At 36.9% G+C, this 27550-nt stretch overlaps 1 protein-coding gene across 4 annotated transcripts; it reads right to left on the bottom strand.

The window, feature by feature from the left end:
• Window positions 1-2324: 2324 nt before the first annotated feature.
• On the bottom strand, window positions 2325-26759 carry LOC121639049 (von Willebrand factor A domain-containing protein 7-like). Of its 4 annotated transcripts, XM_041984218.1 has the most exons (19): window positions 25672-25797; window positions 22375-22743; window positions 20804-21011; window positions 11959-12044; window positions 11745-11838; window positions 11299-11427; window positions 11009-11198; window positions 9645-9817; window positions 9399-9511; window positions 9103-9219; window positions 8772-8963; window positions 8567-8696; window positions 8323-8475; window positions 8144-8236; window positions 7731-7840; window positions 5427-5591; window positions 4581-4913; window positions 3180-3582; window positions 2325-3080 (listed from the first exon to the last, which is right to left on the bottom strand). In XM_041984218.1, exons 2-19 carry the CDS (start codon window positions 22564-22566, stop codon window positions 2986-2988), a joined length of 2976 nt encoding a protein of 991 aa, XP_041840152.1. In that variant the 5' UTR covers window positions 22567-22743; window positions 25672-25797; the 3' UTR covers window positions 2325-2985. The 4 variants fall into 4 exon arrangements, with proteins under 4 accessions (XP_041840152.1, XP_041840151.1, XP_041840150.1 ...); XM_041984217.1 differs by lacking the exon at window positions 25672-25797 and adding an exon at window positions 26628-26759 and having other exon boundaries at window positions 2325-3582; XM_041984216.1 differs by having other exon boundaries at window positions 2325-3582.
• Window positions 26760-27550: the final 791 nt, after the last annotated feature.

A 27550-nucleotide genomic window follows, 5' to 3' on the forward strand; every position in this document is an offset into this window, starting at 1 on the left:
TACACGGTCAACAGAAAATGTGACCACCACCGAGCTCACCCCACTTCCTCATCCATTCATTCTAAACACAGGTGAGTTGGTACTTTTTAAACTTTGTGACACACACGCCCACAGCAATGCACCCACCACCCAGATGCCAATGCTGCGTGTCACCTGTGCCACCTCATAAATATGCAATATGGCCCCTACATAATGTATGCAAAAGTGTGAATGTTCTTTTTGGCACATGTTAAACATCTAAAAAAAGACACAAAGGGTAAGGGTGTGTAAAGTTTGTACCTTAAGGACTGAAAGGACTAAGGAGGCTCCTTGCTTGACTTTCTCCATTATTCAAAACATCAACATGTCTTTAGAATGTATCAAATTAAGTAGCTGGTCACTATGTTTGTTCTGTGTTTCAAGCACAAATTTCTTATTGTCAAGAGTGGTGACAAGCTGGAAAATCAGCCCAGGTATCAGGCGTTTCAGAGATCTTTATGCACATGCTGTATCATGTTTGAACATGTTTCTATTTTGTTTGAATAATTTTGCCAAGATATAATTATAGAGTAATTTATGTTAGCTGGAGTTGGGAGAGGCTGAAAACAATTTCATGACAAAGAGGATTGAGAACCAAAAGCAAGAAATAGCAACTAAGCACAGATGGAAAACACAGACAGCTAGACTATACAATAATAACCTTTTAACACTTAATTTTACTCCATCATAAAGCATATATTTACCTTTTCTAGCACATTAGTTGTGTTTTGTGGGCTAATGTATTTACTTTTTTTTTTGTTTGTTTTTGGTTTATTGTTGTCCACATATCCACAAAGCAAAAAATGAATCAAGTACAGTTCAGGGAAATTAAATTCACATTAAGTTTGAAGTAACGAGCAACCAATTTGAATTGATGAACACATGCTTGTTAGAGTATATTTAATGGTCCACTTAACAATTACAATTATAGATTTAGAGTGGTGTTTGGCTATAGAATTAGAAAGAATATATATATAAAATATGAAACTCTTCCCTCACCCAACCTCCCATCTCATTGGGTAGGTTGGCTGGCTGTTCATCTCAAGCTAGGATCCTCCACTAGAGCCCTGGGAGTTTGAGGGCCCTATCTGAGCTGTTTCTAGGATTGGATGGAGATGTCTGTTGTTTCTCTAGGTATCTGTTGGAGCCGCTTCTCCAGTGTAGCGGATTCCAGGATCTTCAAAATAAAGATTGGAACTTTTGTTTAATCGTGACTGAATTAAACATCTTTGAGGATTTTTTTCTCCTTACAGACAAACAGTCTCTCACTCCCAAAGTGGGGGTCTGACTCAAATTTATGCACCCCTATGCACCTGCACCTTGCTGTGAGGTGCTGGATTGTTTGAGGGGCCTCTTTGCACAGCCTGCACCTGGGGTCCTGCCTGGTGTGGTAGATCTGGGCCTCAATTGCCCTGATTCTCAAGGCTTGCTCCTGTGCTGCCACGGTTAGCGCCTCTGTGCTATCCTTCGGTTCAGCTCTCTCTAGCCATTGGTAGGACTTGTTCATATCCGCCACTTCAGCTCTCTGTCGGTGGTACATCCCATGCAGGGGCTTGTCCTCCAATGATGGTGCCTCCATTTTATTCTCCTCTAGGTTCCATTGCCTGAGACACTCAGTGCTTCATCTCTTCGGGCCGTCTTCCTGGTGTATTCATGGAGCTTAGATGTTTCATCTTGGATAGTGGCCCTGATGCTCACTAGTCCTTTTTTGCACTTAGTGTCTAGCCTCTGGACACTGGATTTGGGGTGGAACCCGCCATGCATGGTGAACAGCTTCCATGTTTTAACATCTGAGGTCTGAACTTGCTTATTATCCCAGCAGGGTGTTGGATCACTGGCAAGGCATAGATGGTAATTGCCTGGATCTTGTTCTTGCCATTGAGCTGACTTTTCAGGACTTTCCTTACTCATTGCAGATATTTGGCTGTGGCAGCTTTCCTTGTGGCTTCTTCTTGGTTTTTCATTTGCTTGTGGTGTATGTGTGTGCGTATCTGTATGTATATATATGGATATGTATGCATATGTATTTGTATATATATGTTTATGTGTGTATGAAAATGAAAGAAATTAATAGTTGTATTAATTTACAATAGCAAATATCTGAGCAAAGAGAAGTAACAAAAAGAAGAAGAAGAAATGGTCCGTATTTACATAGCGCTTTACTGTACCCGGGATGATACCCAAAGCACTTTACATCATACATCACATTCACCCATTCACACACACATGGCGGAAGCTGCCATGCAAGGCGCTCAGGAGCAATTAGGGGTTCGGTGTCTTGCCCAAGGACACCTCGACATGAACTCGAATTGGCCGAGGATCGAACCGGCAACCCTCAGGTTACAAGACGACCGCTCTGCCTTGCTGAGCCACGCCACCCTCCAAGGAGAAGAAGAAAACGAAAAAAAAACCAGACAGACGTAAATGTTCACAGGTGGCACCACGTTGCAGAGGTGCAGAAGAGCACCTCTGCAAAAAAAAAAAAAAAAAAAAAAAAATTGGACCAAAATCTTAAAGGAGGCTTGTAGGTTTAACATGAATTCACATTTAAGAATGAGATTTCTTACTTCGTCATCTAAAATCTTTTTTGAAGAAGAAGACGTGGCTGCACCATCCTGTGTGAACAGAGAGAAGATAATTCTGCCCCACAAGTCCTTGAGGTTGCAACTTTCAAAGCAATTCTGGATTATTTTGTCTAGTTGTACTAAGGATTTGTGTAGATAAATATGAGAACAGTGGGGTGAGTGAGAGCAGACTGTGGTAGAATATTTACAAAACTTGTAGTTTCAATGATGCACAGCTTAGTTTAAGTGTGGTTAGGTTCTTTTGCTGCAAGCAAGGCCATCCTAACAAATTTCTTTCAGTAATTTCTTTAAATCCCATGATCTCCAGCAAGGTAAAGGAAGAGTAATTCCCAGACTATGGTTCCACCAAACTCACAAAATTAATGGGTTAATTGACTCCAAATTACAGAGTTGATAAAAATATAGCACTAAATGAAAGCACTATAGGTAGCCTGCAAGAAGTAAAATAGTGACGGTAATAGGCACTGAAATAATGAAAATTATAATGAGGTGGGCAGTTGTGTGGCTGTGTCCTTTTCCTTTCATCTCCTGAAAAGCATTCTGTTGCTTCTGCACGGGTGTTGATGGTTACAGCTATAGTCATGGCGGCTGATGTAGGGGTGACTGTAGTTGTAGTTGTGGGGGCTGGTGTTGTGGTAGTTGTAGCTGTGGGGACTGGTGTTGTGGTAGTTGTAGCTGTGGGGACTGGTGTTGTGGTAGTTGTAGCTGTGGGGACTGGTGTTGTGGTAGTTGTAGCTGTGGGGACTGGTGTTGTGGTAGTTGTAGCTGTGGGGACTGGTGTTGTGGTAGTTGTAGCTGTGGGGACTGGTGTTGTGGTAGTTGTAGCTGTGGGGACTGGTGTTGTGGTAGTTGTAGCTGTGGGGACTGGTGTTGTGGTTGTTGTAGTTGTGGATGCTGGTGTTGTAGTTGTTGTAGTTGTGGATGCTGGTGTTGTGGTAGTTGTAGTTGTGGGGGCTGGTGTTGTGGTAGTTGTAGTTACCTGGAGACATAAACAGGAAGGGAAACTTAGTGCTGGTTTGATGTGCAGTAGGTGCAAGAAAATAAAAAAGGAAGTGTATATCATAGACTGTAGAATATATATAATAGAAAACAATCCAAGTGATAAAAAGTAAAAAGTAAAATAGGCTGAAGTAAAATGAAAACACTTGCTTAAGCCCTTATTGGCATTACCGATTGTTAGGATAATGTCATATTAGTGTCCACAATTCAAAAACACATGCATTATTAAATAAATAAATAAATATAAAATGACTTCATATAATATTAAAATGAACATCTTCTGTCATGTTTAGGGTTTCACACATCATGACACAATAAACACACACACACACACACACACATATATATATATATATATATATATATATGAAGGGTAGTGACATTAGTAGTAGTAGTGACACCGTTTCACCTCATATTTCCCTAAAAAGATAGCTTTCTGTGTTGTTTGTCCTTTCAGGGACACAGTAGCTCCAAACTCTTATTTATTATTATTATTATTATTATTATTATTATTATTATTATTATTATTATTATTATTATTATAGTCGACAAGTTCACAGTCCATTTAATGGTAAAGGATAATTATTGTGTGCATGTAATTTGTAATACTATCTTTAGCACCCCTGACTTAACACAATAGTGTTAAGTCAGGGGTGCTAAAGATAGTATTACAAATTGTAACAGGGGCTCTGTTACAATAGTAACAGAGCAGTGGCTAGACCTATATCTTTGCATGGAAGAGTCTGCAGCCTAATTGCTACTCTGTTCTGTGCTTTACATTACATTATAATTTTGCTGCACTTTTTGTTGCAATGACAATAAAGTTCTATTCTAAATTCTCAAGGATTAGAAAATAAATCGATTCCACAAACTGCACGTTTATGAAGTTAAGAAGCAGAATTATTGCGAGCATTTCCAAAGTAGTACTTGCTACAAAAGAAAAAAAATTTATACCGCCTCTTGATATTTTTTGCTTACCCTGGAAGCCACAGAAAAGCTACGGACAGAGAAGTTGATGTCAGCAGAAGCTTCATTCTTTGCTTGAATAGTGAGGGTTATATCTGTTCCTAATGCAGTGCTGGCTGGAACTGCTACGGTCACAGTGCCGTTAGCTGTACCTCGACTGCCTGCTTCAATGGTGACAGTTTTTGGTGAAGTGGAATCATAGATACGATCATTCATGGCATTGTTGGCTTGAATAGTGAACGTCCCACTCGCAGAGTCATTAACAGTTCCATTAGCATTTATAGAAACTGTGAAAGGGATGGTGACATTGGATCCAGGTTCTGTAATGGTAAAATCGGGTTTGATCTGCAAAGTTAGAAAAAGAGGAGCAGGGAAAGTAAAGCAGCAAGATGAGGTTATCATGGATGCTATGTTTTTAAAAACTATGTAAGATTAAATTGATGAATGTTTAAATCAGTTAGTATTAAATAAATATATCACTAAATAAGTAGAGGGTAAGTCAATTTCCAAAAAGCTGGGAAAACGACCATAGTATGACTGTAAAGTCATAATAATAATGATTTAAATGTTATGTTAGATAAAATGGCATATCAAATGGCATATTTGATTTTGGAAAATATAGCTAAAGTAGCAGTGATAAAATATAATAAATGTGTTGGAAAAACATAAAATTATTTAAATATATTCAAGCTAGGAAAATGACTGAAAACCAGTACCTTATCTTATTTTCCTGGAAAGTATAGTAATTGTTATAAAATGACCAAAAGGTTCATATCCTTATATTAAAAAGAAAAAAATAAGAAAAAAAGAAAAGAAAAACAATTCTTTGTTGGGAAAACACACAAGGATCTTTCTTACCGTGACAATAATGTTAGAGGTCTCAATCTGTGTGGCACCCTGTCTCTGGAAGCTGCTTGGTGCAGACCTAGTAAGAGAGCTGCTGTTCTCTCCTTTCAGAAGAAGTACAAATTTACCTTCAGGTATCCCAGTAAATGTTGCCAGATGGATGTTATTTCCAAGTGACTGTGTATGACAAAGAAAAATGTTATAAAAACACAAAGAAAAAAACTAATAATAATAGTAAAAAATTATTATCATTATTGTTATTATAAGCAAGTAAATTAAAACATAACTAAATATTGATGATTTAAACCCACAGGGTAACACAGCAACTTTAAGTGTGTAATAAATGAGTGTGTGTAGCATGTGTGTTTGTGTGTGTGAGAGAGAGTGTGTGAAAGAGTATGAGTGCATTGCATGTGCCTGCAAAATATATGGTATGAATTCTGTTTAGTGGTCAGGGTTAGGGTGCAACTGTTCAAATGCAACCAAGACCCCCTCAGATCAGAGACAGATAGAAATGGCCCCAAGGCCCAGGTAACTAGCAGCCCTCATGGAGCATGGAACCCAGGCAATACACTGCAAGGACAACCATACACCCAGCTAGAAGACAGAAGTAGAAGATCCTAGCTAGAGCCACCATAGCCATGGAGCAAAGCCCAGGAAACCAGGGATGACAGTCTGCTGGCCCCATTAGGTACTGACTACCCAAGTGTGAACTGAATGAGGGACCCAGGGCCCTCCAAGCCCAACAAACACCCAGGCTCCTGCCACAGGCCATGTTTAACATCAGAAAAAACTGAGCCACCCCCGACAACCATAGCCTGTAGGCCAGCGCCTTCCCCAAGGCCACCGGCAGTGCCTCAAAGACCAAAATGTGCCCACAGGTGGATGTAGCAGTGGGAAGGGGTGGGGACCCTGCTGTACGAGGACATAACTGAAGATGAAAACAATGGTACCAATCTTCTAATAAGACTGAGGTGGTATAGTTTGAGCATTTGTTGAGTTGAATTCCTCTTCTTGTTTTACACCAGTTCTCTTCATACCACAAACTCTGACAATAAGTTCAAATACCAACATACAGAACATGGACATTCCATGTATTTGTGGATTCCAGAGACAAAATACATATTTAGGATAGGATTTAAAAAAATAGATACATTCACTATTCTTACTACACTATTCATGGATATTTTAGTATTTACTGGAGGTTATTTTTATGTTTTTGATGGCATTGATTTGTTGGTCTGTCTGTTAGCAACAGAACTCAAAAAGTAATGGACTGGTTTTGATTTTGGGGCTGATCTGGATCACCACCTGGATCCAGGAAGTTTTTAAATGATTCTTTAAGGTGCAGGTCAGGCATAAACATCCTAGTATTTTGCCGGTGAAAACAAAAGGTGGCTAAAAGTGTAACACCATTGGATTTTAAGGGTCAATCTTCATAGTTTTCTCTTTGATTTTTGTAGTTTCATTAAATATGCCAAAAACTGTGCTGTGGTTGGCTGCCATAAACATACAGTATTTGTTCCACAGACAACAAGAGATAATTCTTCAAACTATGGAAAAGATACAAAAGCTCAGAAAGATGTAATAACTAGCTAGCGGCTATCAAGTGTGTCGAAGCTGACAATTCACCTTGGACTCCTTCGAAACGTGAAATTCTCAATGTTTCTAGTTGGCAGCTCCTTCACAATGTTCAGTTCAGTTCATTTGTTCAGTGCCACTGGCTAGCTTTGCCTCGTATCTTTTTCTAGCCTTGACAATGAGGGTGTCATTTCAATAGTTTCTATTTATAAGTCCAAATCTGCATCCCTTTTTTTTCAGCTTGAATTTTTAAACTTGTTCATACTGTTTTCCTCCCAGTGGAACTTTATTTCTTGCATTTTATTTTAGCTTTTTCTTTCTGTTTTTATTTATTTTATTTCTTTTAATACTTCTTTTTAGATGCACATGTTATTACTCCCTGCTGTAATGCTTTTCATGTTTTATGTACAGCACTTTGAATAGTCTTCTACATAAAAAGTGCCACACTTATACTACACAATTATGTAACATATAATACATACAAATTTATATATATATTTTGTTAGATTTTTTTATTTGTGTTTTTTCTTTGTCCTCCGTTCCTTCTCTCTTTTGAATAACATGTATGCATAGTGAATATCCCTTCTTTGTTTGCTTAGACATTTGTCTTTTACTTCCTTACATCTTTGTTTAGCTTCTCATGTTTTGTCTTTTGTAAGCATTGACTTTATCACAATAAAATAAAAGAAGTATAATCCATAAAGTTTATCAAATACAGTAGAATAGGTGACATGCCTGTGATGAGCCATTGACCTTTATTGACCCTGAGTTGTCAATTAGAGTGACTTCGGTGACCCTTGTTAAATCACTTCCTGTCACAAAGATCAAGAAGCTGGCGTTACTACCTGAAAGTTTTCACAAGAGCAGAGGGGAGATTAGAATATCATTGGAGAAAGTGTCACACCTCCATTTCTAGATGTGATAATAATCTTAGTATACTCTAAACAAGTTAAAAACAAAAGGGAATTTAGTTTAAGTTATACTTCATAAAAAGGATCACAACAGAGGAAAGAGTAATAATTTTTCCAGGCTCTAAAAAAGATGATGACAAGTCAGTAAGAATGAAATTTAGGTAGTTGTGGAATACAGACAAGTAGTTTACTGTACAAACTAAAAGGATGGATCTATTACTACAGTAAAGGCCTTACCAATGAGGGGACGTCCATTCACTGGAAAAAAGTCCCCATGAATTCCGATCTGTCTTTCTACACGTTCATACATAAAGTTCAAAGAACTTTGACCTAATGGGCAGATAAACAAACACTACTGTATAACTGGTGAAAGTGCAAAATACAGCACAAAGTGGCTAAATTTGCATACCACAAACCTGTGACCCTAACGGAATAGCGGCCATTTGAGGTAACGTTGATTTTCCACAATCCTGCTTGATTTTCTGTGTTCAGATCTAAACGGTTAAAATTTCCCCCTATTGTGAAGGAGCCCAAAGGGCCGCTGGACTGGCTGGAACTCTGAGATACACCTGAAGGACAGAAAAATGTCACTTTCTTTTTCACTGGAAGTTGATAGAGGATGTAAATGATTGCTGGATCAATTCATAAAGTAATAAATACCTGTGGAGCTGGTGACACTGAAGGTAAGAGACGAGTTTCCTGTGATATAAGCAGTCATTTTTTTTAATGAACTATCAACAGTAAATGTGAACGTATCAGGATTATCCCTGACCACCTGGAAAACTGTCACCTGAAAGATGAAGAAGAAGAAACTTTAGGTGCACAGCATAATCTTCAGATACCGTTTTCTTGTTTAGTGACGTACCACAGCGCTGGTTGATGAATCCTTTACAACATCTATAACCTTATAGAGATCAAACTTAGGGACCACAATGGCCTGACCTCCTGATGCTTCGGCCAGCTCTTGGTACAGCTGGACATCTGTTTGAGTCAGCGAACGTGGAAACACATGCCGCCGCCGTCGTCCGGAAGAAAATCCTGTCAATAAAAACGTGACCTAAAAAGCATGTGCAAAAAGTAAGTAAATAAAAAGGTCATATATACCATACACCATGTAGCACACAAGTCATTTTATGATGTCAGTATGGATTATATTGACATGTAAGCAGGAGGAATGGTTACAAGCAAACTCTTACCGTGGACTTTTTACTCTCTATGAGAGCACTGATGGTGTTTTTTAGTTGTGAATCTTTAGGTGGAGCATCGGTGAAGACAAAGATCTCAGAGGAAGGTGGAGCTGCTACCAGAGCAAGCTGTTAATCACATACAAGACAAGAAAAATCTATTTATCAGAAATGACACAATTTTTCTTGGCTTTTGTATTTTTTTTTTTTTTTGGCAACTCAAGCAAAATAATATGACAGTATGTTGTTATTGTGGGTTCTTGCTTTTTTACATTTTGCTACCTATTAAAAAAAATGTTTTTAGATACCAGCAGTCCAGAAAAAGCCATCTCTGGGTTGTCTCCTCCTCCATTTGCAGTCAGTTCACTCAGTCTGGCCTTGAAGATATCTGGATCTGTTGTACTAGTCACAGGCCCAAAACCTGCATTTTAAAAATACAGTATTTACAACAGAGATGGAAGAAATTTGTACATCAAAAGAGAGACTATGTTGAAAAATTAAACTTATTTGGTCAAATCCTGCATCATTGTCTGCTGTACCAAACTCTTACCTACCTGGGTCATTGAAAGGTACCAGTATGTAAGCAGAGGGTTCCTGCTGGGTTCCTCTCCTGCTGTCAATGATGTCTTTAGTAACCAGTTGAGCTTCAAAGATGTCGTCACTCATACTGCCTGTGGTGTCAATGACTAAACACAACACATTTCCCTGTGGCCCAAGGCCCATTAATCTGAAGAAATAAGAGAGGAAGAGCGAGAGAGAGACAGAGGGAGAAAGAGAAATAAGCATTTTTTTTGTATAGCAATCATTTTGGGTTAGCAAACATGTCTGGCAAGAAAAAAGATTTAGACTTGTTTTTAGAAGCAGTCTAACAATGGAACATTTTTTAAACCCTATGGCTTTTAATTTCCCTGTTATTTATATTTAGAAACTAATTTGTGCAACATCAACTACGAGATGCAAGACTTCATGTCATCAAGTCATGAATCTCATAAATTCTCATTAATACTCAAAAACATGAGATGCTGTAATAAAGGTGCACTTCTATTCAAGTTCCTTGAATTCTAACTTTTATAGCTTCATAATTGTATATTTTGTAATTTACCTGATAGATTTAATATGAAATTTGGTTTTATGGTCCCACTTGTTAGACTTAGACAAACCATGTCTTAAAGGGTTGTTACTTGTTAGATTAAAATCCGGCATTTACATCTTTCAAAAAGAAAAAAGAAAATACAAAAAGTCCGGACAATGTTTTCATCCTTGAGCCCTAAATTCTTTGCAGCTTATCAATCTATTAGTGACAACAGAACAGTATTACACTTATATAATACAGTTTATGAAGCAGTATGCTGTTTTGATAGGTGGGTTTCATAAATATTTAATATTGAAATTAGTTATAATAATTTCATAATGAAACATAACATGTTCAGCCTCACACCGTTTGGGAGAAGATGCTGGATGCTAATAAGTCAATGCGATAATACGTGTTTAAACAACCTCTCGAGCTTACTTGCAATAAAAATTCACAGAAAACTGCAGAGATCACAGATCACTAAAATTCAACATACAGCATTCAAGTTAATTTTCCTCGAGCTTTAGTAAAAGTGATTCAGTTGAGCAATCTGTTATTAATATTCTAGCGGCTTAACGGTCGGCTGCAAACATAATTTTTGAGTAGTGAGATTGATGATTGATGGGGTTTTTTCCAGTGCTATGCATGCACATTAATTAAGTTATATTATTAAAGTGAGAACATTTTAATCATCATTCATGAACATCAACAGTGAGTCAGCACATTTCTGAGTTTATTTATTATCTATTTCTTATTGTTTGTCGGCTGACAGTCAGATACTTTTGGGTCAAATGCTTCTGTGTAGATGGTGATTTGTCTCAGTCTGCCTGTGTATATGTAGCTTACCGCAGAAAGGTCTTTGCGTTTCCTACATGTGATCTTATGTCCTCCAGTAGCTCCATGGAAGCATTCAAAGCCAGAGCAGCTGCTTTTGCATGATGAAAACCATGGCTGGATCCATTCTCATCCTTACTGATGCCCCCTACTGGATCCTCCTTGCTTGTACGATCAAATGGTCCTCCATGACTGCATTTATCTTAAAACAGAGACAGCACTTTCATTATATGACTCATGGTGCACACAGTCTCAAAAATTAATAGAGGAATGCAAAACAAATACTGATCTCTTCAAGTTACCCCGAGGTTTTGCTGAGGAGTAGCTGCTGAAGTAACCTGAGGTGAGAAGACGCTGCAGTAGCACGTCAGGTAGGAGGTTGTCGGTGCAGTTCTCACCTGTACAGTTTCTACATGTTGGAGTACTTGGTCCTGTATCAAATTTATCCCATTAAAACAATCACTTCATGACACACTTTAAACAAAATTTAAAACTTACATTATTTCATCATTTAAATTGGAATGACTTTAATTATATGTTATCGATTTTCTTATGTGCAAAATTAAATATTTGATTATTAGGTAAAATCTTAAATTTCATGTGTAAGTGTATCTCTGCATGCACGTTAATACTTTGAATAGTTAACATGAACAATGTGAAGTAACTGTGATTTGTCATAAAGCATCAATGTCACCAGACAACAATTTATTCAAAAGAATTTAATCAGATACAGGAGGGACTTCCCTACCTGTCAGGCTTGTCAGCGGTTGCTCTGGTTTTATTAGTGCACTGTACGGAACATTGTTTTCAAGCTCCACCCAGTTACTGTGGCTGTAAAAGTCCTAGATAAATAGATTATGACAACCGAGGTCACAGAGTTTACATTTTGGAACAATTCTGCTTCACTATCTTCCATTATCCTCCAAAAATATTAAGATAAACAAAACAATCGTTGCTCTTACCTGTAAGGTGTGCAAGGCCTGTCCTAAATTCTGCCTCCCACAAACGTAATTCTTTTCATTTGTACAGTTCTTCACAGCAGCAACAACTTGTCAGAACGAAAAATATAGCATGACACAAGCTACATTTGGCAAGATGTGAAAAAGTTCTGTTCTGAAAATACAGAGTAGTTTATTCTAGAATAAACCCTAAACTCTAAAGGTTATCAAACTAACGTTCACTACCTTTATTTTTTTCAACACTAAACAGAGAATATTACGGAAGCGTCCAGCTGCCACAGCCATGAAAAAAATATCGAAGCAGTTTCTCGTTAAAACGAGATAGATTCTCGTTATAACGAGATATAAATCACGTTTTAACGAGATGTATTTATCTCGTTATAACGAGAATCTTTCTCGTTATAACGAGATAAGTTAAAAATGTATTTATCTCGTTATAACGTGATAGGCTATTACAGTAAAACGTCACGTTGTCGCGGGATGTTTGTTTCATGGGACGGAGTGAGATGATGGAGAAGGACGTGGAGCCACTTTATGCCTTTTTGAGGACTCGAAATCTGTCCGAGGAACGTATTTCCACACTGAAGGATGACAAAGTAAGTACTTATGAAGCAATCAGTGTACATGAAACCTGCATCGATCTACCACGTTCATTTGTGACCGAATGAACATGTAGTGTATTGGTCTAGCTTTGTACGAAGCCTAGCTTGAAATGACTTTGATTCCGTGCTTGTGTGCCTAATATATTCATAACGTATTCGCCCTGCACGATATTGGGTTAAACCACTGCTTCACGGTAAAGCTACATGAACGTTTATTTACATTTCATTTTGTGTCAACACCAAGCAGTCGGTACAGAACTTTACATTAGTCAAGAAAAAAGCGAGGGAAACTCGTTTATATCAGCTGCATCCTAACATAACCAAGCAACCATGGTAACTGCATTTATGCAATAATAATATACAACCAATGATACGCATTAATATGTAAAATCAAAAATCCATAAAATCCCAAACTGATAGTCATGATTGGAGCTAAATCATTAGTCGGGGGGTGAGCGCCTCCTGTCGGTACGATGCACGTAGCGTAGCTCCAGGGAGGAACACCAATTTAGATTGTTCAAGTTGTTTGTATTTATTTTATTTTATCTTAATTACCAATTCTTTGTCCTTCCATGTGTAGTTTATAAACTCTGCAACCAAAGGGTTTTATATCAAAATAGTAATACTAGTTACAGAATAAGAAATAATCTTAGTATACAACATTTCTTTAGCATTTCTTGTTTAACTGTAGGTAGGTTATTATTGAATTCTGTTCTAGCCTAGCCTCTGCATGTCTATTATAAACAACTACTTTTCTATGATTATATTTATAGGAAAATACAAATTTAACAAACATAAAACATAACTGTTGAAAATTTTAAGGTGGCTGCAATAACTGTGCTGTGTTTCATTTTGGAATCAATGTTTGTCTTAATACTCAATACAAAGTTACTGTTATCTACCTTTTTGAATTTTGAGCCTTGAGTCTAAGTAACCTATACTGATTGTCTAGAAAAGTTAAGTTGATTCAATTATTTTAACCTTATTTAAAAGAGAAAATAAACATATCAACAAAACAATGACAATGAATTTCTTGTGTCCACAGATTGACATTTCTGACGCTGAACACATGGATAATGGATGTCCAGCCATGAAGTGACAAGATTCCTGTTTGAAGATTTTGAGGAATTGGAAAACCACAAACTTTATTCATGAATCTAGACAGAGAACATTTGAACTCTCTAATCAAGACATACTTCTCAATGGGATTAAACCATAAAGAAATATTGCTCTCACTCAGCACCATTGATGGAGTGGTGATCAGCCTTCGGACACTTCGAAGGATTATGTCAACACTGAGGCTTCACAGAAGAAAAAATCAAAGTGACATTCTTGATGTTGCATTATTTCTTATGGAACAACTGCAGACATATGGTAAACTGAATGGATACAAACTGCAGCATCTTAGATGCATACAGGAGGGATTTGTTGTCACCCAGAACACAGTAAGACAGTTCTTGAAAATTCTGGATCCCAGAGGTGTTGAGCTGAGACGTCGTAATCGTCTCAGACGTCGACTATATCACAACCCTGGACCAAACTTTGTTTGGCACGTGGACTCTTACGATAAACTGAAGCCATATGGAATTTGTGTGAATGGGGCTGTGGATGGGTTTTCCAGGATGGTTATCTGGCTTCATGCCTACTCCACAAACAGTAATCCTAAAGTTATTGCTGGGTATTTTATCGCAGAAGTCGAGAAAAGAGGGGGTACTGCAGCCAGAATTCGTACAGACATGGGGACGGAGAATGGTACAATGGAAAACATTCAAAGATTTTTACGCCTTGAACATGATGACAGCTATGCTACAAATAGCTTCATTTTAGGAGCAAGCACCCACAACCAGCGTATAGAGAGCTGGTGGGCTTTCTTGAGAAAACACCATGCACAGTACTGGATGAACCTTTTTCAAAAACTGAAGGATTCAGATAACTTCACTGGGGACTTCTTGGATAAGCAGCTGGTTCTTTTCACCTGTTTGAAGATCATTGAGGTGTGTATGTGTACCAGCAAGACATAATTCACATATGATAAGAACATACTTTTAAATATCTAATTTTGGAGCATGTTTTTTGTTGCTTTCAGGAAGAACTCCAAAATATTGCTCATTTATGGAACACTCACATTATTCGTCAGAGCAGAAATGCCATTGCCCCAAGTGGACGACCCTACATGATGTATACCGTTCCGCAGCTTTTTGGTGGTCAAGATCATCTGAAGCAAGTTTCTGAGCAAGCTGTGGAAACTTGCAAAGCACAGTGTCTTCAGAGAGGACCATACCCATGTGATGAGACAGTGTTCTCACTGTCCTGCCTTCTGATGACAGATAACTTTCTACACGCACCATCCACGCCAGATGAAGCAATTGAACTGTACTTATTTTTAAGAACTTGCATTCGTACAAACCTGTAAGATATGTGACACTGGCACATAAAAACTGAGTTGTCTGCCGCTTTTTATCAACCGCTATGTACTCACAGTTGAGTCCATATTGTCCTAGCATGCCCCTTCATTTATTGTCCTCATAGCTTTATGTTGTGTATGCCTGAAAACATGCTGTAACATATACAGTATTTGAACATCAGAAAGACACCGGCCTTTGTTTACTCAATTTGCCTTGAAATTTATATCCTTGTAGTTAATTCTAGATTACACAAATTCTTTCAATTTCACTTTTGCAATGTGTAGTCTTTGGAAAAATACATAACCTATTCAAATTAGATATATTCTGTAAATCTCACACTGCTCAGCAAATACATACAATATACTTTCCACGTCTCATAGAAAAACTTCCCTCAAGGTTCTTTGTATAATTGCACAATGGTGTCATTTATAAACTGATCATTCTTATTTAAATATGGTGAAATGAACTGAAAAATAAAGGTCTCTAATGACATTCAACATGTTCTTTTTTTAATGAACACTTTGCAAAAAATTTTATTACAAAACTAAGTATTGGCAATCAAACCAACATTTGTGTTTTCCCCAGAATTATTTAACATTTTCAGGAATGTTGCAACATGTATTTCACAAAGTAATCATATAAAGTGCATTTAACAAGTGCTCTTAAAATTCCTTTTGGCAAGAGATTCTCTCCTTCAAGATGATAACAGTACAATATAGTGCAGATATGTTTAACAAGTGAAAACAGAAACCTCAAAAGTAAACATAAGATAATATTTCTACATATATGATTAGAAATACAAACATATATTTTTGTTGTAAACCAGAACATCATGCTTAATGCACATGAAATGAGAAAGCAACATGAAAAGAAAAAACAATGCCCTGTGAAAATAAAAATTTTAAATCATATGATAGACCCTATTCTTCAAACTTAAACTGATGAAAAACTTTGAAAAGCTTTATACAGTTATACGTTAATGTTAGCTTATATATCTGTCTTTCACATTGTTGGAGTAAACTTTTAACCATATTTAAATGACTGATTTGTTTCACTGACAGAAATGAGAAATTCAAATTGATATTAGTTTTACAGTTGTGCACTGCCTTTGAACATGTTCCTGATGTTGTCTTCACTCTTGTAAGTCAAAGGCAAATTTTTTTTCTGAAATACATTACATAGGAATAACACCTGTACACCAAAACATTTATGGCAAATCAGTGCACATTTCTTCCGTTTCTGGAAATGATTCCAGCAGGAACTTCATTTCGCTGTTATCTTAAGCGATGTTCATGACATAGCAGCTGTTGCTGCTTAGTATATTGTCAAGCTCCACACGCAGTTCTGGGAAGGACGTGTATGTCCAAGGTAGTTCCAGGACTGGACCACATGTATGTGCTACTGGCCGTCGTGCTATTCCATCTAAAGATGTGAAGATAACTTCAATTTTATTAATACAGAGCACATCTGACCCAGTTGTAAATCGCAAAAACTTTCTGAGACCTGCTTGATCCAGCCCCCTGATGTACTGTTGCAGGTACCGCAGGCTCTGGCTTTCAGCTTGTGTAGCAGGATTAGCATCCAATAGTTTCAGTATCTTTCTTGTTGTTGGTTTCATGTTTTCATACATTTCATGAATATGTAGTTGGCTCTTGAAGGTATGTGCAAATGTTGTTCTTGCAACTTCTGACATTTTATCAAGGGCATACTTTGGCTGTTGAATGATCAGCTTATGGGCAACATTTAAAAGCATGGCTTTCAAGTTTTCTCTTGTTGGGACAGATTTGGCACCCAAACGATCTAATAGATCAAGCAGTTCCTCATGTTCTTCACCAAGAAGATCCTCCAGTAAAGCCTTGTTCACAAGATCTCTCTCCTCTGGACTGATGTACAAGAGGAGGGACTCAAAAAGTAAGTCTGGTGACACAGAGTGCTCTCCAAAAACTAGTGCCACAATGAAAGCTGGCGCAAGGCGGCTAGGAAAATAGCCATGGTCCTGAAAACCCTTCAAAAGGATTCGTCCAACTGATTTCCATTCTTCCTCTTGCCACTTTGGGGAAAGTAATGGAACTCTCATGTCTTGCCCTTCAGCAGCACAGTCCAAAAACTCTGTCCAAAAAGCAGAATAGACATCTCTGGAGACTCCATCAGCATCTGCTCCTATTTCATCAATAAAACTAAATTTGAGTTGATAGGTGAGCAAGCTTGGATCTTTGAACTGTGTTATCAGTTCATCCATAAGCTTTGTTCTGTGAAGTTTTATGTTGACAATGTCATATCCTGACTGCTCAGTGTTACTGTGTGCTTCACTATATGAAGAACTCACATTAGATGTGTGGAGCACAGAGGTGGATGCCAGCTGCTCATTGACACTGGAAGTAGATGGCACAGTGTTGGTTGTGAGAGACTGGTTGTTTGGACTTGCCAGGTTAAGGGCAGATGAAGAAATATTAAGAATCACAGAATCTCCTTCATAACCTGACAAAATGGACACAGCAGATGCTGGGAGCAGAATAGCAGATGTAGGTTCCTCAGTGGAAGTAGATGTCAATGCGGTAGAGTTGTCTGAGATAGACTGGTTGACAGAACTCACCAAGTTCAGGGTAGTTGATGAAACATCAAAAACCACAGATTCCCCTTCATCACTTGATAAAATGGGCACAGTGTCATCCAGTTGCCATGCCAGTGGTTCACCAGTGTAAGGACCTATCATGACCTCAGAGGAGTTAGATGAATGTGAGATATTGTTTTCATCTTCTGATTCATTTTTCTCTGTGTCTTCTTCTGGAATATTGATGATTTCTGTGATACTCTGTTTCCTTGTACAAAGATAAAATCTTAACATTCCCATTTTGAGCACAGAATAAAGATCTCCAACTGTAATGTCTTCATCTAATACTGCATCCTCTTGATAATCTAAGATATCAAAAGTGAATTCTTCCAGTTTTCCATTTTTAGATATTCCATTTGGAAAAAATAGTTCCTTTGCAACACGTAAAATGTCAGCTTTTTTAGCTTCCTTTAGCAAATCAACTCTCCTTGTTCCACCTCCATTTTTTTTACGTTGTTGTTTCCCTTCATGTATCCATCCTAACTCAACTTTTCTGGTCTTTCTCACTGCCAGTTTGTTATTCCTCAAATATGCCTTCGGATGTGTTTGAGTTGCCTCAGGTTCTTCATCAGGTTCCTCTGGTAGTTTTCCAATTCCCATCCGTTTTCTGAGCTTTTGAAGCAATGTCTGCCGCTGTGTGTCTCTCTCACCATTTCTTTGGTACTGAGAACAAAATCTTCGGGTGGCAATCCTGTCACCATAGATGGGAATGTAGGTGGCCAAGCTGTTGTCATCCATGCTTTCAATCGTTGACATGCCAATCTGCAAAATAGATGTACAGTTATTTCAAATATAAAAAAGGAAAATAACAGTTTTAAACAATACTAGACAGCAGCCTACTGCACCTTACAGAAGAATGTATTACTGTAAACACGCCATATTCACAAGAAACAAAAATCAAGACAGTTTATGACGCTGGATGTGTTGTGTCAATAAAAGCGTATTGAGTATTAAGACAAACATTGATTCCAAAATGAAACACAGCACAGTTATTGCAGCCACCTTAAAATTTTCAACAGTTATGTTTTATGTTTGTTAAATTTGTATTTTCCTATAAATATAATCATAGAAAAGTAGTTGTTTATAATAGACATGCAGAGGCTAGGCTAGAACAGAATTCAATAATAACCTACCTACAGTTAAACAAGAAATGCTAAAGAAATGTTGTATACTAAGATTATTTCTTATTCTGTAACTAGTATTACTATTTTGATATAAAACCCTTTGGTTGCAGAGTTTATAAACTACACATGGAAGGACAAAGAATTGGTAATTAAGATAAAATAAAATAAATACAAACAACTTGAACAATCTAAATTGGTGTTCCTCCCTGGAGCTACGCTACGTGCATCGTACCGACAGGAGGCGCTCACCCCCCGACTAATGATTTAGCTCCAATCATGACTATCAGTTTGGGATTTTATGGATTTTTGATTTTACATATTAATGCGTATCATTGGTTGTATATTATTATTGCATAAATGCAGTTACCATTGTTGCTTGGTTATGTTAGGATGCAGCTGATATAAACGAGTTTCCCTCGCTTTTTTCTTGACTAATGTAAAGTTCTGTACCGACTGCTTGGTGTTGACACAAAATGAAATGTAAATAAACGTTCATGTAGCTTTACCGTGAAGCAGTGGTTTAACCCAATATCGTGCAGGGCGAATACGTTATGAATATATTAGGCACACAAGCACGGAATCAAAGTCATTTCAAGCTAGGCTTCGTACAAAGCTAGACCAATACACTACATGTTCATTCGGTCACAAATGAACGTGGTAGATCGATGCAGGTTTCATGTACACTGATTGCTTCATAAGTACTTACTTTGTCATCCTTCAGTGTGGAAATACGTTCCTCGGACAGATTTCGAGTCCTCAAAAAGGCATAAAGTGGCTCCACGTCCTTCTCCATCATCTCACTCCGTCCCATGAAACAAACATCCCGCGACAACGTGACGTTTTACTGTAATAGCCTATCACGTTATAACGAGATAAATACATTTTTAACTTATCTCGTTATAACGAGAAAGATTCTCGTTATAACGAGATAAATACATCTCGTTAAAACGTGATTTATATCTCGTTATAACGAGAATCTATCTCGTTTTAACGAGAAACTGCTTCGATATTTTTTTCATGGCTGTGGCAGCTGGACGCTTCCGTAGAATATAAAGGTAAAGATCTGTGTATATTTTATACTATGCCCATTTACTTTTGCTGAACTTAAATTACAACCTTATAATAAAAAAAGAAAAAGAAAATATAATGAAATGATGGTACAATACACCTAAAGCGATCAAGTGGATTGTAGGCACTGTGACCAGTGACTAAAGGAAAAAAAAAAAACAACAAAAAAAACCCCCAAAACAAAACAAAACAAAACAAACAATCAAATAAACAAACAGGAAATGACCATTAGATCTTTTAGGCCTTTGTTGTCTGCTGAGAACCTTTTTTTTTTTTTTTTTTTTTAAGAAAAGTTTTCAAATATTTCCTTAACCTGAAACACTGCAGACCTGTAATCTCTGAACCCCAAACTGCGGCATATACATACATACATATATATATATAATATGCAAGTAATCTTGTTGCACTGCTTATTGGAGATCATTGCACTGCTCAGAATAGAATTAGCCATCCCAACTCTAATCCACCCTGACCAGACCAACGTTGGGCTACTGTACAAGCCTGTGGGGGCAGTTCTATGATCTGGGATGGCTGCAGTTGGCCGGGTCTAGGTTCAGCAACATTACATTGCCAAAAAATGAGATCAGCTGACTGCCTAAATATACTGAATAGGCAGGTTATTCTATCATGAATATGCAACTCTGGATGAAAATAAATGTTGGGACATTTAAAAAGCTATTTGAAATAATGCCACTGCAAATGCTGCTGTAATTAAAGCTGTAACAATTTATAATAAGGCCCACAAAATTGGCATAGCTACTTAGTAACTAATGAGTAATGAATCAGGGACTAATAATTACCTAAAATGTTTTGTTGTCAAAGTTTATGAGATTTGCCAATCATTGGCAATCAAGAATTTACATTTACTGCTAGCAGTACAGTTGTATATGCCCAGAATCTGGTTTTAAAGTTTTGTTAAATGAAGCTACACTATAGTTTATACTGTGTCTTATTGTTTTCTGAATAAAATTGTATGCATGTAATATGTCTGTTTAAGAAAAAATACATGTCAACTGTTTATTTACTTCTGGTGCTCACATTGTGTGATGATATCCCGGCCTTCCTGAAAGGCTTCGTTATGAAAATGATGTGCTGCACTTTGGTCAAAATCAAGGTCCACTACTGCATTGCTGAAGATTATTGAAAAAATGGAAGCTTGGAAGTTGGAAAAGGAGATGGGAGATGTGGAGGAATCTTGAGAAAAGCAGGCCTTTTGCACTGTTTCAGCTGACAAACTGTTATCGATCTGGAGACAAAAAATAAAATTTATTATTATTATTATTATTATTATTATTGAATATTAAATGAATTATTCTTTAACTTCCATCTGTTAGCATGTAATTTTTGTGTTTACCCCAACTGTGGGATTTATTTTCATGTCCACGTTTTAAATTTTTCAGGTTCTGTTTGTACAGTGTGCACTTTTGCTTTATTATACTAAATGAGGCCAGACAAATAAAATTTCCCGAGACCAGACAGTGAAAAGCTGATGGTGTCAGTGACTATTTAATTTTCTAGTTAATAATGCAACTTTTTCACCTTAACACTGGTTTGTCTAAATAACTAAGCCGAGTACAGAGAACAGAAGCTGCCACAGTTCACTAGGCCACAGAATCAACATGATATGTAACTTGTAGTGCCTCGAGAGAAGTGCTGCTTTTGCTATTCCTCTTATTTTAGGACATCTTTTTCACAAACCAAGAGCATAAATTATTTTTAATTTTATCACTTGGAATAAATTAAAGAAGTACAAATATAACAGAAAAATACACAATTAAATTGATAATAGATTAATAAATCAATAAATGCAATTAGACAAAGTTAAATGGTTGCAGTTAAATATTAAAGCAGAAACGTGTTTTATATTTCTTCAAATTATGTTTTACCTTCTTAAAAATGTGTTTTCTTAGTACTTAATGGCATTTTAAATTATTGGAGTAATTTTGAATAGTTTTTGTTCAGATTATGGGTGTTTCAATCCTCCCTATATTTTTGCATTTCGTTTTTACATTTGAGAAAATATTTAGGAATTCCAGTAATACATATGATTATATTTATTAACTGTGCTGTGTGTGTTCAACGCAGTTTGGCTTACTCTGGGGTTAACTGTCTACTCTTGAGAACTTTGTGCATTTTGTAGCTTTGTAGACATTTTGAGAACTTTAGATATTTAGATACTGTGGAGCAGTTTTCGTTGTTTAATGTTATTTAATTTTCCACATCTGTGTTTAGCTTATAGAGCATTTGGGTTTTGTTGAGACCATTTTCTTCTTCTTCTTCTTAATAATAATAATAATAATTTTTGTTTAAAACACACTTTACATTTTAGAAAAAATCTCAAAGTGCTACAAGTTAAAATGACAAGTTAAAATAAAAAGAAACATAAAAACACACAAATTCATAAACTGATAAATACACTGAAATGATATAAAAGCCTTTCTGAATAAAAAAGTATTACACCTTATATTCTGCTTTGTTACAGATAACCAACCTGTGAATAAATGCTTTTAAGTATTTGTTTGTAGGTTTAATGTTCACAGCCCTAGCAAGCTGTGGGTTTCCAACACAAACTGAAACAGTAAAGCATTTAAAGAAAATTTCCAACTCACATTCAGACTGAAGTTTCGTCCCTCAGAGGCAGCGAGGTCGCGGCAGACTTCAGCCGTCTTTCGGAGGATTGCAGTTAGTGTAATGTTAAAGTGAGTGATAGAATTTTGAGAGAAGATTGGTCGGAAACTGCTGGTGAAATCCACTAAGCAGATAATTATGACCAAGAACAGGACTGCCTGTCTGGCTGCCATGGTGGAGTATGTTGGAAAAAAGATGGTCTATACCTGCATATCTGTTTAAAGCTATTATCTCTTCCTGCTATCGATGGTGTGTTGTTCACATTCTTTCTGTATTACATGCAAGTCCAAAATAAACAAGAAAAGTTTCTGACAACTAAACAGATGTAACCAGGCAGCAAATGAAAACACCTGAGGAGGAAGGAGAAGGAAAAAAACAAATTATGGTGGAAGAAATGAAAAAGTGCTGTATCCACATGAAATTGTAAACTTACACTACAGTAATCATCTCACTTGCTTGTGAGGTATTAAAGTTTACATTAAGACAGTTACATTGATACGTGATAATCTCCAGGACAATTCCACGGTTTCCACCTTGAGTTTCAGATTTTCTGATTAAATATCCTTCTGGTGTGATCTGAATCCAGGCAACCCAATTACAATGAGTAGGTCAGATTCACCCAAGCAAAACCCTTTGTTTCCATTTTTCATTTTCTTCTGCTCATCCAAGGTCAGACCACTGAAGCAACAGGTCCGGGAGAGAAACCCAGACCTCTCCCTAGTGACAGTCTTTGGTTCCTCCTGTGGGAAAGTACTTAAAGTATTCCCAAGACAGAAAGGGTAAATATTTCTTCCAGTATTATTTGGGTCTACCCTGGGGTCTCCTCCCAGTTGTACATGATTGGAAAAATCCCAGAAGGAGGTGTCAATCATTATTTCATCTGCTTCTATTTACAACCCCATTCTGTGCATCACTACCCAAAAGGGTTGGAATGAAGATAGACCAGGAAATCTTAAGCTTTAGTTCCCCATCTGTCTGTCCTTCATCTTATCATCTTTCATGCAAAACTTTCAGACATTTGAACCCCTCCGACATCTTTTCAAACAAAAAAAGTGTCCCATCCTTTCCCAGCCGAGCACCATAGCCAGAGATTTGGTAAAGCTTACTTTAAACCCAGCTGATTCACATTCAACAGCAAACTAATTCAGTGACAGTCAACTGCAAAGAACAGAAGTAAAATTGAGGGTCCCAAGACAGACACTTTGATCTCCCCCTTAAATAACTTATTTGTGCTGTTGGAGTTATTATTTTATTATTATAAAATCAAAAGCTCCCAGTTTCTGATTAGCTTGTTAGAATTTGTTGAACCTGCTTTCTGGAGCTGATGCTGTTGTTTTGTTTGTTATTTGTTTATCTGTCTTTATTTGTTTTGTTATTTGCTATTTATTTGGTTTTAGTAGTTTTAAGGGTCAGATAATGATAATTTTGATGATAAATGATAATTTGCTTTCATTTCTTTGGTTAGTTGGTAAATCTCTAACCTGCACCATTTCTTACAACAGAGAAGTGAGAAACTGATTTAAAGCTGATGTTTTTCTGCTGTTTTTAGGATTTACATTTAATATTTTAAATTTTTTGACTCAGAAAGAAGTAAAAACTGGACTGAACCTAAAACATACTTTATTTGGGTTGTTTTATTTTATTCTTTTAGGTGGGATAGGAGGACATAATGAAAAGAGGTGAGGGTAAAGGGTTAAAAATGAAGGAAGAAGGAGAAAGACCCACTGAGCACTGGACGCTGATTCGTGATGAAAAATAAATTGAAATTTCGTTTGAATGTCAGCAAAGGATTGTCATTGGGATGGTACCTTTAAAGGTACTACTGTTGTACCATTAACAGTATAGTTTATAACTTATAAAGACCCATACGGTACCTCTGGGGGCTGTCTAATCTTTATAAGATATAAACCTCTGACGATACATCAGCAGAAGCTTTGAAGGCACCACCCTAGTGACAATCCTTTACACCTCTAAAGGTACAATTATCTGAAATATTATATGGACACTAATGTCCCAGAGATGCATCTCAGATATTAGACATTTTAAAAGAACAGTTTGATCAAAAAAAGTAAAGTAATAATTGAGAAAAAATAACATAAAATATTTATATTAAAATAAAAAGTAACAACAGTTTCTATAACAACAAAGAATCACTGAAGCACTGAAATTAATCATCTGATAAAATCAGTGTCCAACGGGATTATTGTGGCTGTATCTCTGTACAGCTACAATCATTTCTATCATCATTGTGTGGCTGTAAATATCTGTTGAACTATACAGCTACACTCTCAGGAAATAAATACCTAAATGTATCTTTAGGGGTACAAAGGATAAGGTATAAACAGTACAGTTTATATTTTCTAAAGCCCAACCCTGTTCATCTGGTGGCTGTCAGGTCATTATAAAGTACAAACTACACTGCTGAGGGTACAAACGCAGCACCTTTGAAGGTTTACGCCCCTTAAGTACAATTAGGTACTTCATTTTCTGAGAAAGTAAACAATGATCAGGAGGTCAGTTTAGATGTCTTTTGGACATCTTTTCAACCAAAGAAGTGTTCAGTGGGGGTTAAATGAAAGGTAGAAAGTGAACACAAATGTATGGAAAACTTTTTTCCACCACTATTTTCAAACATTTAGCATTTATAGCGTATCCAGAAGAGCTCAGCAGGAGCTTCAGGTCATGGTAACGTCTTCACAGAACAGTTTAAGGAGGTTTTAAGCCAGGAAACAGAATTTTTTCCACCTGGGAAAACTGGACTTTACTGTCCAAATGCCAAAGATATCTTTACGGTGGTAAGTAAGAAGACTATAATGAGGTGATGGCTTTTTCAAGAATAGCATAATTAAACAATGGTTTGCCACGATTAAATGTATTCAGTGTATGGAAAGGTTGACTTTCAGCCTGAGTTCATTAGAAGTAAAATGCAACATTCTCTGGGAGAAATGCAACCCATAAACTGCATTGTGGTGATGGCCTGTATTTTTTGTTTTATAGTTTATCATTCCCCTTGTTTGTATTTTTCTTTTCCTCTTGAAAACTTTGTAGATGTTTTGACTTTAACAGCCTTTTTCTCCCGGTACTTTTTAAATAATTTTTTTTGCTTATAAGTAGTTCATGTAAATAAAGTACATGTTCAGCCAGATCTGTAAGATTTCTATTCATTTTCCATCTCTGCTTTATTCATTTCAGGGAGTTTGGGGTCCAGAGCCTATCCTAGCCATTATATCACTATGGTACACCTATCAATATAGTATACAAAAGACGGTACCACTTACCTGCGTGTTCTGCTTTCCAGAGATCAGTCATATTCAGCTGTTGGAAGCTAATGAGTCAAACTATCTGTTGCCCAATCAATTTAACTTTGACTTTGAGAATATGTGTGACTCATTTTTTCCTCTAATCATTACCTACTTGTTGTTTTTTTTCTTTAAATCTGAATCATGAAATTCCATCAAACTCCAACACAAAACTGCCTTTGTTCTCAACAGCCACTCCCACCACGCACATCACGCTCTGCGCATACGGCAGCAATGCCAGGGGAGAGACGCCAAAAAAATCTGACTGCTGAAAAATCACCATAATTATATTAATGACAATGAGGAAAATAAATAGTTTAAAATGCATTATTGTAGCATTTTCTTTCCCAAGAGCAGTGAAGCTGCTTTGCCTGTCGTCATGGCAAAAAAACTAAACAAACAACAAAAGCTCTGCAAGCAGCTTCTTATTGCTGCAATGCCAGCTCCTTATTGTCTCTTTAATGACACACACACACACAAAGATAAAATAGGAACAACTTCCAGCCACATCAGGTCACAGACTTTAAATGAGACAGATCATACTTCATTGCTTTCAGTGACAGCTTTTGTGATCTCTGAGTTTCTAACAAGTTGAATGACTCTTTGTGAATGTCAGTAGAATCGTTACAGATTACTCTTATTTTATCTGAACACAGTTACACGGTAACACCCTTTAAAATGGTAGTTACATATAATGTCATCCAGTCTTAGTGTTTGTCTCAGTGATCCCTGGTCCTCAGGGCCAACTATCCGGCAGGGATTAAATGTTTCCCTGCTGCAACACACCTGAACACCTGAATGAAAATCTTCCACATATGCAACAATTTTCTGAAAATGTTTAGAGATAGAATATTTTAATAGCTACACATATTTTTTTTTGGATTCATCCATATGTTGCAAAAATAGAACACTGTTCTTCAATGAGCATTACTTACTCATACAAAAGGTCCAATGACTGAGTCCGCCCAGCACCCACAATGGCAACCAAAGTAGAATTACTGCCTATTAAACATGGATAATGTCAACATTGTAGCAGGTTCATAAAGTCATGTCAAGTTGCTACACTGGTATTCATGATTACATCAAAAACATGAGACTATGACAAAGTGAAGACAGACATTTTTACTGCCAATGTGTGATTACGCAACCAGGCTTTTAATCAAAGGGAAACCATTCGGTGTATGTTTATATAACTCATATTTGTAAGTAGAAATTTTCTACTTGAATGCATTACCACATTATATCCAGGCATTGGTATCTGTAGCCATTAAGACTTTGTTGTTTAAGTGATTAATAAAACCATCTTCTATTCTCTTGTATGATTACATTTTTTTAAGCTATCAAGTAGAGGAATGCAGGTAATCATACCTCTGCTTTGCTGGTCTGAAAAGCTTCTGAATGATTGCCACAAACCTTGTCAGAAGAGCTCATGCTTCTTTCACTTAAAGATTATGGAGTGCATGGAAGACTGCAGGAAAAGGTGTGAAAACAAACTCCAGCAGAACAACAAGCGGAACGTGTGGTCAGGATTGAGAAAGACCCCAGCCGTAAAAGTCAAGTGAGATCAAACTTAAATCTGAACATTTCATCTATCTGTTTTAATTGACTACAGATCAGCTGCACTAATATCACACATCATGAAAGTTCTGGAGACTGCTCAGTGAGCCGGTGAAAACCTTTCAGGACACTTTGCTTACTGTGATGGACCTGGGATTGAAGATGCCACTGCAAGGTCACTTTTATCTGGACAAATCAGGCAACACAGAAAATCCTGTTTTAATGTAACAAGTGCTTTTAAAATAACAGTAAAACTAGATTTTCTACTTCACCAGCAGATTAGTTGTTTCTAACTTTAGCA

Source organism: Melanotaenia boesemani, chromosome 4 (genome assembly GCF_017639745.1).
Source record: "Melanotaenia boesemani isolate fMelBoe1 chromosome 4, fMelBoe1.pri, whole genome shotgun sequence".
Lineage (NCBI taxonomy): Eukaryota > Metazoa > Chordata > Actinopteri > Atheriniformes > Melanotaeniidae > Melanotaenia > Melanotaenia boesemani.